This window comes from Lepidothrix coronata, unplaced genomic scaffold, assembly GCF_001604755.1.
Source record: "Lepidothrix coronata isolate B3197 unplaced genomic scaffold, Lepidothrix_coronata-1.0 Scaffold206, whole genome shotgun sequence".
NCBI classification, from domain to species: domain Eukaryota; kingdom Metazoa; phylum Chordata; class Aves; order Passeriformes; family Pipridae; genus Lepidothrix; species Lepidothrix coronata.
The window spans coordinates 676,001-688,701 of NW_016690386.1; the positions used below are offsets into that span (position 1 = coordinate 676,001).

Consider the following 12,701-nt stretch of genomic DNA (forward strand, 5'->3'; position numbering starts at 1 on the left):
AGACCAATAGCTCTGAGTATCAGCAAGGAGAACTGGATATGTATTTTCTTTTCAATAAAGTGCCAAATCAGATATTCATGACCACCTGCTTACGTTGCCAAGCAGAAGGGTAATCAATTTGGAGTTTTTAAGCAATTTCACCAGCTACTTCAACTTCTGTTTCCTCTCTCTACTTTGTTTATCAGATATAGCTTTTATTTGGTTGTACACCAGATGCATTACAAAGTATGAAGCTTATCCTCTAATTCAAACTCCAGAGAAGAAATCTGTAGAGGAAAATCATCTCAATTCAAGAAATAGTAAATAATACTTAAATGAAAAGTGGCTTCAAGATGTGGTTGGTATACTGAGTCAACTGCCAGCAACAATTGCCAGAGGTCAGCAGCAATGAGGTATTACACACCCAGACTCTGTTGCAACCTGAAAGTGATGAGATTCAGTGAGCTAAGCTATGAAGAAACCACAGATGTTTTACAGGCACTCCAAAAATTACTTATCAATTATCAGTTTGTGCTCCAAGTTACTGTATACTGCCACAATTTTAAAATAAACAGTGGTAGCACACTCAGAACTGCTGAAAATTTGGGAAACAGTCTTTCAGTTAAGAATACCCTCAAATATACAACCAAACTGGGCCACTGAACTTCCCATATCAACTATGTTTCCCGATAAGTGCACATTCTTGTTTCAGAAGGGCAATCCTGCAGTGCGTCCTTGCCTTGAGGCAAAAGTTGCTGTAAAGTTTTTATCTCATTTTACCGAAGACAAGGGGTTATTAATTCAAAATTATGTGAAATTCAGCCAGGTGACATAAGTTTTTTTCTGAAACTAAACCATCTAAACCCTGAACTCAGAAGATTTGAACTCACATGACCCTAAGCTCTCATCATAATGTCATTTAAACTGCTATCTCAAGATGTGCAGAAAATGACACAAAGAAAGAAGAGACAGTGACATTCTCCAAACCTGTACTTAATCTCTTGAATAAATGTTTCTTCTAAATGCTGATATTCACTTATGTCTGACCTCTAACTGTTAAGAGTTAACTGCTCAAATTTAAGAATTCCATATATTAATCTACCTTGCTAGATATTTAAAAAAACCCACCTGTGTTCAGGAAGACCACATGGAAATGGAAATCCATTTTCTTAGTTATAAGCAAAATTTAGTATAAGGACTTTTTAACTGGTATACATAAAAAGGGCTAGTAATTAGCAAACAGAAGATCTTGCACCTTACATTTACAATCTCTTTTTTCCTGCCAAAGTCAATTATACATGAGATTCTAGTTAATTTTACATTGAAAGCTTCCCCCATCGTTAAAACAGAAAATCATATAAGGACTGACTTCACTGCATAGTTACTGGAGGAAAAACATTCCATGTGGTATTAATTAAAGGCTTACTTTACACTAGCATGGGGAGCCTTTAACCAAAAAAGAAAACGTGAAAGTAGTTTTAAAAAACGAGAGGCTGAATCTCACTCAATGCTGAGCCAGCATGATATTTATGTTGGATTCAGAAGGATCAAGCAGGCTACAGCTCAGGTGTGAAATGCCAAAATAATAATTAAATAAATCAAAAAGGCCCATGTCTTAAGTCTACCTCAAAACTTATATTATTTTTTGGGGTTTCTATGAGTGAAATAATGCCTTAGAAATCTTTACAGATGGAGGCAAACAGTTTAGGAGGCAATGTGAGTTGAAGTACATTAAAGATATACATGTGTCTAACGGCTGCATTCGCTTTTATTATTTCAACCAAGTCAATGAGAAAGATAGGCAATTAAGATAATTTATCAATTTTTTACTTATTTTGAAACAGAAATGTTGTTATGCAACCTCATTATTGTTTTCAACTGCCTGTAGTAATGGCAGGATTGTCCATACTGTGGAACCTAATAATGTAAAGGAAACATGATTCACTTTAAGAAATAGGAAAGATGTCCTTCTATGTAGACACAAAGCTTTTAATTTAATACTAAGAAAAATTCTGACAAATATGACCATCCTTACCTATAAAAGTAGTAAGCAGACAAGAAAGTGAGAGATCCCAGAGCATCAATGGATCAAGAAGACGTAGGATTCAAAGTTTTGCTGATGTACTACACCTTGACTCTGTCAATAAGGTTGTCAGCAAAGCAAACTTCTATATAATAAAGAAAAGGGAGAAGGCAGCTGGGGTCTGTGAAATGCTTTCTCAGCATCAAGCCAGGTACTGACTGCTAAAGTATTTGATGCTCGTTTGATGGATGTAAGGGCAAATTACATGCCAGTAATTCCTGCTGTCACAGTACTCAAAACCTACCCCAATGCCACAGACATTCAAGGACAAACATGATGGTTCCTTCTACCAGAAAATAAGAAGGCAAAAGACCAGTCAATAAATTCCTGTATCTGCAAGCCTCAGCTGAATTCCTTCCTTTACAAAGCCACATGCAAAAGATTTCAAGATAACGAGAGAAACAGTCCAAGAGGAAGATGGAATATATAGCTGGAAACAGGCCTCTGAAAGGAAGGTGATCAGGGTAGATAGATAGAGCTATGAAGTAGAAATTACCAGAATGTAGTTTTCTGCTGCAATTTTTTCTTTTCTCTGATACTAAAACTAGCAGAGGCCCCTTCCACAGAGATGAGATTACCTTGAATCGGTCATAAGTTCTTACAGCTCAAGAACTTACGTCCAGCTGTGGTTGCTTTTTGATGGCATAGAGAGACAACTAAACAGTTACATTTTAAGACTTTAATACAGAAATCTCATCTCTTTCTAAGTTATGAAGTAGCAATAGCCAGGGAATTCACATGGAGATGACTACTCTGAGCACACATGATGAAGCGAATTCTCTGATCTCTGGAAGGAACACTTAGCAGAGACAGCTTTCTTTCTAAAATTATCCTGACAACACAGAAACAATTGATTAAACTTCCAAGACTTTAAGAATGAGATCTAAGACTAAGAATTTGAGGCATTTTGGAATAAGAATTTAAAAAAACTCTTAATTGGAGGGACAGACAAGGCAAGAGGATGAAATGGGAAGAATGGTGAAATCCTTTCCATGGAAAATGTCTAACAACTGTATAGCAGAGACAGATTTCCTGCAAAATCAAACATAGCTTCATCTGGTAAAAAGTAACATGCAGAGACTTATTTTTCAGCTGAAGGAAGGAAATGAGAATTTTTAGCTTTCATTTGAAGTAAGTTAAATTTGAAAAAGGATATTAAGACCAGTGGTCACGAAGCTTCTCAGCACAGAAAACTCATCTTTCTCTTTTAAAAGCTGCAAAACTTCATTCACTTCCTTGGAAGAGTTCTGATGTATCTTGCATTTACTGCAATGGATAATAGACACCTCCATCAGAATGCCTCTTCATTCTGTTCTTCACCCAAAATTTTAATAGGAGGATCCAGAACATAATGATGGCAAGTGTTTAATAAGGACTGGATTTCCTTTCTCATTAAGATAATGCAAGCCTGATGAAGTATGTAAATGCCTTCTGGACAAAACAAGAAATTTTAGACCTGCTGGAATGCTCAGTAAAGTGTTACAGCTCCATGGCAGGTTCAGTCACTGTTACTCATTAGTCTCTCCTGCTGCAAAAGAGTCTATAAAACAACTGAAGAAAAACACATATAAAGGAAGAACCTCAGTAGGAAAAGAAATATTTAAGCAAGCTAAAGAACCTAGAGAAGAAGGAGAAGCCACAAAACGTGTTTCAGGAAAAAAACCATGGATCTCTGTGCAGAACTCAGTGCTGTTGGTTTAGGTTAAAATGGTGTGTTATAATGGTGTGAACACGCCTTACAGATAACTCTCCTCCAGACTCTCAGCTTCAGCCATACCAAGACTACAAATGTCAAATAAGATGGACACTGAAAAACACTCAGCTCTGCTAAAAGAGAAGCATCTTCAGACAAGTAGTAGCAAAACTTTAGAGGCTTATGAGCCTTAATGATGGAAGTTTATGTGTCTGTAGCCTATAAATATTGAACAACTTAGGTAGGAAGCTGTGGATAGATTCATTTTTTTCAGATGTATCCATACTGTCCAAGTTGCATTTCCAAACAAAAGTCCTTTTTCTGCAATGGACTACCAGTCTTCTGCTCTACACTTATTCAAAAGAAAATGTGAAAAGAAGTCTTTAGTAAACTGAAAAGAAGCTGAATTCGACATTTTAGTCCATGGGCTTCTTGAGGAAACTTTCAAGGTTAACATTTCAGAACTAAAAGAGAAAGAAGTTAACTATATAACTTTCCCAATTCTTTAGAAATAAAGAGGATTTTGGAATATCACCATTTTCCTGATGCAAAAACCTGTGGTAACATAACCATAATGTTTTCTTTTATTTTTATTTCACAGGTATGACATACTGCTCAGAAAACACTACCCGGAATGCTGGAATATTGCACTGTTTAGCCATCATTACAGAAAATCAATCTTGTAGTTCTTGTTTTTGCAACTGATTCATGAAGCTTGTACCGCATCCTTTTTCTTTTTTTTCTAAATGCTCACTTTAATTTTTTCAAGTTTATAAATGTCAGTCAGTGTGATCTAAACAGCAAATGCATTTTATACCAATAACAAATACCAGCAAGCCTAATTTCAGTAACTGTAACTTTTGCTTCCTCTTCCTACAATCTCTGTAATGAGGCTGAAACACAACAGTATTGACTCCTTCTCTAGTCTGCAAAAGAATGCAGCATGTTTAAATGTTTAACTCATTAAGAGAATCTTCTCATTTTCTAATTATTTAAATATGTCAATATGGTCATTTTTCTATCAAAGGCCACAGCTGCTCAAAGCCTTATGAACAGTTTATGTCTACCTTCTTTTTAATTTAAGGAAAAGCTTGACAGATTAATATTTTTTCAGGCACAGCAGTATTTCTGTAGTTAATTCTAATTTATGCAGCACGTTTCTGATTTCCCAGTTTAACTGCCATACCTTGTTCAAGCCATTCACTTTGCCTGTATTCTGCTAAGATGGCAAGATTTCATGTGATGGGCATGTCATTTGCATAACAGTGAAGATTACATTAATTCCACAAAAATTTCAAGCAAATATACTATATTCCAAATATTTTCTAAAGCAAAGTTATTCTGAATTTGTTAGACTGATAATGTGAAGAACAATTGACTGACGATTTGAAGATAAAATTCAGTGTATAAATGTTGTCATCTATGACACTTCACTATGCTAGAATCATAAAGGCTTGCCAGATTTCATTGCAGTTATAATTAGAATCATTACATTGTAATTCAGGTTATGTTCTTCATAAAGATGAACAGAATGAGTTTTAATATAGCCAAAGCCACGTAAATCCAACAAGCCTACGTATGCAAGACAGATGTCAGTACAGATAAAGATTTGTTTCCCTCTTCATAATGCAATTATAGACCAAAATTGACACCTTAAAGAAAAACTAACATACTACAAAAAATTCAAACTTCACAAGAAGCAGACATAAAGCAAGAGTATCTGTATACAACTATTTTCAAAAATTAGCTTTAACTCACAATTATAGCATCTTCATTTCATGGCATACAAAAATTAATGGCATAAGAATACTCAATAAATCATCCAGAAATCAGAAAAAGAAAATTTCAGAAGTTAGTTTGCAAGAGTCTAAGCAAAACATCCAAGCTCCAACAAATCTCCATCAGATAATCGGGATTTATAATAAATATTTTGCCACTTAATTAAATACCCGTAAACATAAAAGGTTAGCAAACAAAAACTTGTCTCCAATGGACAACAAAACCTCTATAGAAACCTTCAATAGGGTTCATACAAAATTTCCTTGTACTGACGTCTCATATCTCCTGTTTTTCTTATAAATATAATATAGCCAGATTACAGCAATTCATATAAACTAGACCTTACTAGGTACAATGTAATTCAACAGAAGGACTTCAAAACAATGTACCAGCACAGAATTTCCAGTCTGCCCTCAGAGAGCTCCTTTATTTGCACACCAGTTGACAAAGCGTGTTCAACCACATACAGCCAGAAATCATACTGAAAGCTAGATTCTCAACTCATATACTCCATGTTAATTTATGCTGCTAGATAGCCAAACAATAGCAGGAAGATAAAAAGAATAAACTTAGGGAAAGAACAGAATACTGTCAGAAAAAATATGCTCCATTTTATAAAATGTTTTGTGAAACATTTCTTTCCAATTTATCTTGTAGATAAAATTCAACCATATCAATGTTTTAAAAAATGGTCCAAGTTAAATCATAACTGCTTTAATCCAAAATATTTCTGAGCAGAGAGACAGTAGCTATTTTAATGCTGGGTTACGACAGACATGACATTATTTCCTTTGCAATAAATTGAACACTTTTGGAATGCTGTCAAATTATTTCACACCTAGTGATTTTGTTTCATTCAACATCTGATACTTGCATGCATCATTTGGTATTTTTCAGCAGTCCTTTTCTATAACAGAAGCAGGAGTATAACAGCAAAGCAACTTTTCTGTGGAGTTTTCACATTAACAAAATAGAACTGACTTACCATGTTCCACCCTGGGTAGAGGTAGTCTGTCCCAACAAATTCAAAATAGTGAGCAAAACCTTCTTTCAACCACACATCCTCCCACCAAACTGGAGTCACAAGGTCACCAAACCACTGCAAAACAAAAGTTCAAATGCACGACCTTTAGGAAACCATGTTTGCATATATTTCATTTATAAAGAACACATTCTCCAAAAGTTTTAATAAAAACAGTAGTATACACCGCCCACTGAAACTCAACTGTTTTTTTCATGTACTAATTAATTCAGCCTTTACAGGATACATAAGTTAATGAAGTAAAACATTAGAAAAGAAGAAGTGGGGAAAAGAAGCATTGAGGACAGTATTCACAATGTCAACTTTAGTTATCTGAAGTAGATGCTCACCTAGGTTTAAGGGACTAACATATGCACTGGACAGAAAAAGGCTTCTAACTTGAATAATCTGATCCATTACCTGGAAACGTCACTATGCATAGTATGAAAACTGAAAAATTGGGAAAACATTCCCCACCTCAGACCTAAATTTTAGCACTTCTTTCTCCACAATGTCTGCCCACTAAGATTTACAATACTAGCGATGCTCCTCTCAGAAGGTCTTCTAAGGAAAGCAGTTTTATATAATAATGCCATCTTTCTGTGAGTAGGACTCAGATGCCTAAAAGCAGGTAGTTGATGCCACTTAGAGAACATCCTAGGGTATCTGAGATACCCACGCAGGCCTAGAAAACTTCATAGAGGACTTACAGGAGAATTGCAGCCTTCCCAAACAGCAACCAGAAGCAGAGGTATCTGAAACGGCGTAGGCCACCAATGTATATGCAAAGGAAGCCTACTTGAGGGTTGACTGCCTTTCCTATTCCCCCAGGTCACCCCTCAATTTGCCCTACTGACTTCAATCTAATTTAGCAAGAAGGACAGAAATCTCAAGGACAATTAAACTCCTATAAAAGTACATAAAGATCATCATCTGAAAAGAGGAGAAGAGCTGGATCTGAGGGTGAGGCAAGAACACATCCATTAGGTACTCTGCTTAGTAAGCCATCAACAGACACGGCACAGGGCATGCAGGTGTCAGAGGGATTTTACACAGAGCTAAGATGATCACTGGAAGACAAATGAGGACAAGAATTCAAAGGAAATCAGATGTCATAAATTCTTCTGCTCATGGATGATCCTGTTTAAATGATTGTAATGGCCCTATGCAACCTGAATCACCGTAACACCAGTGGTAGGAGTAGAAACATATACACTATTATGAAAACATATTTCATACTCTCTGTAGCACCTTTTATGCCCAACAAATACCAAAACTTTGTTTCAGTAAAATTATGTCAGTTTTCTCATAATATGAATAAAAATGAGAATAATTAATAATCAACAGAAATAATTTCGAGCTTTCACGTGTTTGCAAGCTCTGAAAATACACAGAAAGGGAGCAGAAATTAAGTATTCCACAGGCAGAGACTCAGGTTAGAGCAGAAGAGCTGCTGCTGAACTGTAATGAGAGTGGAGAATGAATGAAAGTGGAGTTGGCCAATAAGCAGTTCGCTTTCATGACATCTGGCTTGTTTGAAGGCTTTGTCTGGGACCTGAATGAAAGGTCTTGCTTCTGTCATGTATTTGCGGAGTGAGAATAGTGCCAAGGAAGGATCAATGCTGCAATGAGGATCCACAGCGAAGTAAACACTAGTGCTTCAAAGAACACACTAGCAGAAAGATTACCAGATTGCCACACAAGGTTCAATAAATAGGATTTGAATGAAAAAATGAAGCAAAACGTGACTCTAAATGTCACTAACAACCAACTTAAGAATTCATACACTAAGTGAAGCTAAAATTAATGCACACTCAGTGAGCATAATGTAGTTGAAGATTACCAATAAATTAACTCTCTATAGGGCTGCCAAAGATAGATCCTGTTCTTAAGAACATACAACTGAAAAGACAAAGAAATATTGCAAATATATTAATGTAGCTAATGTATTTTCAGAATTTGAAATGTTGAAATGAATGCAACTTTCATACATCAAGGAGTATGACAGTTATATTCATACCAGAATAGGTTGACTAAATGATTTGCAACGACAGACTAAACACAATAGCATAGAGTTTATTTCTTGAATTGCAAGAGGACTGCTGAACAAATATGAAACAAGTAACAGTCATTTTGTACTATGACTATTCAGAGAGAGATTAAAAAAAATAAAGGTTGTAAAATTCATAATACTTGTAACTTGAATTAATAAGATTAGTTTATGACGTCATAAAAGAGAATTTGTTATATTCCCTTGTGAGTTTTCTGGGTTTATTTATTACTGATACAACTACTCACACAATTAAAACAATTTGTTTAATTATGCACCTAAAGGAAGAAATGTTTTACAGTCATTAAACCAGCATATCCATATGAAAATGCAGGGAATTTGCTTAACTAGTCTTGAACAGTACCAGAGAGAGTTATGGATGTCAGAGACAGAGCAGTGCCAGAGAACGCAAGTAAGAAAGCCAAATTTTCCAGCAGAAAGGTGCTATTATCTTCCCAGGTGTTACACATCTGAAAGGAAAACTGTAAGTAAAGCATTTAATTTCTTTAAGTATTTATTTGTGTATTTGACTATAAACACTATCTGCCTGGAATGAAGATCATTACTTCATTTTTATTTTGAAATTTACTGATTACATAAATTTCTCATCCCCCTCAAGTATTAGGTTCAATCTGATATGCAGAAGGTACTTATTTTAGAGATACACTGAGAGGACACTCTTTCCTATATGCTTCCTTTACAGATTATTAAAAAAATGTTGATGTAGAACTTTTAAATTTCTTTTCAGCTTTCATGCCTCTTTAACTCAATGTGTCACATCAAGTTTTGTTCTCAGGTGGGAAAACTATCACAAAAATGATGGTGCATAAATTCAAATGAATTTTCCTTCAAACACTGTAGGTGGGACTCATCTGTGATATGCCCATAAAACTGATTACTACCCTAATTAGAATTATTTTAATAAATTATGGTAATTATTTTGAGCTATCAAATTAAGCTGCTAGAAATATGTGTGTTTTGACCAATATCTCCCTTACAGTTTGGGGCTTGGAAGAGAAGGTTTTATGCCCAAACACTCATTCTTTCACTTATTAATTTTTTTAATTAATAAAATGTTCTAAAAGAACACTCAAGATGAAATATCAAAAAATACAACCTACGTAATGACAAAACCAAAGCTACCTACTTAACTGTAATGCGTCTCTCCTAAAACATGAGCCTAAAATAAATACCTGGTCAAGTATGACAAAGTCAACTGTGAAGAAACTGGACACAAAATTCTTTCTTACACACTTTTCACCTATATTTTCACAACCACAGAATTTGTCTTTTTGCAATGCTGTCTCATTTTCTATCTGTCCTGAAGACTGTACTCAAGCATTAATACCCAGCAGGTTTGGGAATTACAATTTTAAACAGGCAAATCTAAAGGCAATACTCTCATTTTTTAATATTCATCTGTTTTTTTCAATCTTGGAAACAACATTAGCAAAGCAATTGCTGTGCTACTTGAAGTAACAGGGGTCTCATACAAATCAGTTTACTATATGCTTAGATATGTTCCATAAGTTCTAAAGTCATGGGTTTAAAGTCAGGGAAAACGGACAATGACAAAATTCTTAAAAAAAAAAAAAAGAAGAAAAAGAAAAAAGAATGTTTTCTTATGAGAGTTCCATTTCCTCTTAACTGAAATTAAAAAAAAAAAAAATCAATAAATAAAAAAGCAAAACTGGAAATGTGGATTCTACTTCTGGCTGCACCAGAAGTGATTTTGGTTAAACGCTGTTACTCTATGTGTAAAATTGAGTGAAGGGGAGGAATATTCATGTATCACCACAGGTTAGCAAGTGAGATGCTTCACAGCAAAAGACAATGAAAAATGCAGTGAATAATTAACAATTAAACAGCAGAGGCAAGAAATCCCGGACCCAACCAGGTCTCAGTTCAGGACATTTTCAATTAAGATAGTATTGTTTGGAGTTCCTGCTCTAAAGTTTCCTTGTGGGAGTATGAGTAAGGTAAAAGCAGACAAAATCACTAAATAAAGACAATACTGTGATGGAGGTGCTAGACAGTATTTTGCAGCTTATATTTTTTGAGGGTTTCTCCCTCAAAAATTTATTTGCAGATGAACAATCATACTCTCTGTGACTCAATTCTGCATCTAAAAAGTAGAAATAATGTTTCTTTCACCTGAATATTTTCTATCTTGTGTAGTTATCCAGTGAAGCAGTTAAGCAAAGAGCTGATCTGCAAGATGCTGAAACAGAAACAGCAGCAACAGGAATAGAGGAAGCTACATTTAATTAAGCAAACAGCACTGGAAGTAATATCCACATGGACACCAAGTAAACCTCCTCATTTGCTATTTTAAGGTCACTTAAAAGCACTTTATGACCACATTTCTACCCTAAAATAAATTCAGTTACAGTTTTCACCCACTTCATGGTCCTCTGACATTCCCAGAAGAACGTGAAAAGGCTTCAGTTTCAATGAGAATCGAATAAACAAACTTGGAATGTTACTGATGTGATAATTGCCCACATCTGAAGTACAAATTGCTCTGGAAGCAGAGGAAATTATCAAAGCAGTGCAAAGAATAACTGCAAGTAATGAAATTACTTCACAAAAACTAAGATTTAAAGCTGAACTGAGAAAAAGGTATTGACCATCAGATTTAATCAAAAGGTTTTAAGGGAAGTCACATAACCCTGTAATCAGGAGCACTGAGCCTGGCTTTACAAATACACCACATAGAAGAATCTAATACTAGCAAGAGCTGGGATTTCATGATCTAATGTGTGTTTTCCTTGCCTGATTCCTAAGGCACTGTAATTTTTCTAGCTGAACAGTGTGCTACCCTATTGTAATGCACAATAAAGAGCTTATAATAAAATCAGATGATCATATCAAGATCAAACCAGCAATAACATTCAAAAAAAAATTCATGTTGTAGTTAGGGACTTCATATTCATTGACAGATTTAATGTGAAACATTAATATGAACATGAAACAAACATTATTATTTCCAGGTTCATCTGCCAGAACTCCATTACAATGGCTCTCTTTTACATGGGACTTCTTATTTGCAGAAAGTGTTAAGAATTTGCATTGCCTTTAAAGAACATTGTGTAAAGTCACAGATGTAAGCCATGGTGATTACACAGTAGGATTTCATTCATTTTAACCTGAAGGCTATGATTATGCCTCTTATGAGTGTAAGAAAGTGTTGCCTGCCCCTGTAGCAAATTTCTTCAATAATATCTGCATTCAACTCAATATTACTAAATACTTGTAATGTGTTCAGTTTGAGATAAGAAGATGGGGAAAACACAAAATAAATTGTAATATGGGTTTATTATTTTAAGTTTTCTTATTGACACAGTTTCTGTACACATAAAGACTTGATTATCCACCAACAGTGAACACAGAGTGGGTTAAAAAAAGAAAAGAATGGAAGTATGTGTATATATGATGGAAGAAGAAGCTGATTACCAAATTGAGCCAAAAGATTTTTTTGACATGAACATGAAATTCAGGATGAACCTGCTGTAGTTCTACAATGAATAACTTTCTACACCTATCAACATGTTTATTCTACACACCAGCAACAAACACAGAGACACAAACATACAGAATATAATCATACAGAAGACAGGGAAGTTGTTCATTCCTACTAATTTTCTCCTCTATGCCCATTTTGAGTCTTCACAGTTTCTGTATTGTATGGACGTGTCTTACAGACCTCTGTGTTATTTGGATTTCAGTACAATGGAAGTTGCAACTGTCCATACGTACAATATAAATTCATTTTTGGTTTTAAAAAGGAATGCATGGTTTCTGACATTAAGATCAAACATGTGAACATCTTTAATACCTGATGACATAGCTCATGTACAATGACCATGGTGACATCCAGTAGGTATAATATAGAAGAAATGCTTGGATCTAGCAGTATCCTTTGCTCCACAAAAACACTCAGTCCCCAGTTCTCCATAGCAGCATATGGATGCTTAGGCACAGCTAACAGATCTAGAAATAGAAAAAAATATATGTTAACTCCTTGTGGGAGCTACTATGCTGAAGAACTATTGTAAGTAAGACCATAAGTCAACACTAAAAGCATTATAAATAA

At 35.0% G+C, this 12,701-nt stretch overlaps 1 protein-coding gene across 1 annotated transcript in view; it reads right to left on the bottom strand.

Annotated features, from left to right (window-relative positions):
• The window catches only part of TRHDE (thyrotropin releasing hormone degrading enzyme), a 202,912-nt gene that overhangs the window by 108,726 nt on the left and 81,485 nt on the right, over positions 1–12,701 (bottom strand). Inside the window, exons 4-5 of the mRNA XM_017832814.1 lie at positions 12,444–12,598; positions 6,520–6,633 (exon numbers count right to left, since the gene is read on the bottom strand). Coding sequence (XP_017688303.1) covers positions 6,520–6,633; positions 12,444–12,598 — 269 coding nt within the window. The remainder of the gene's footprint in view (positions 1–6,519; positions 6,634–12,443; positions 12,599–12,701) is intronic.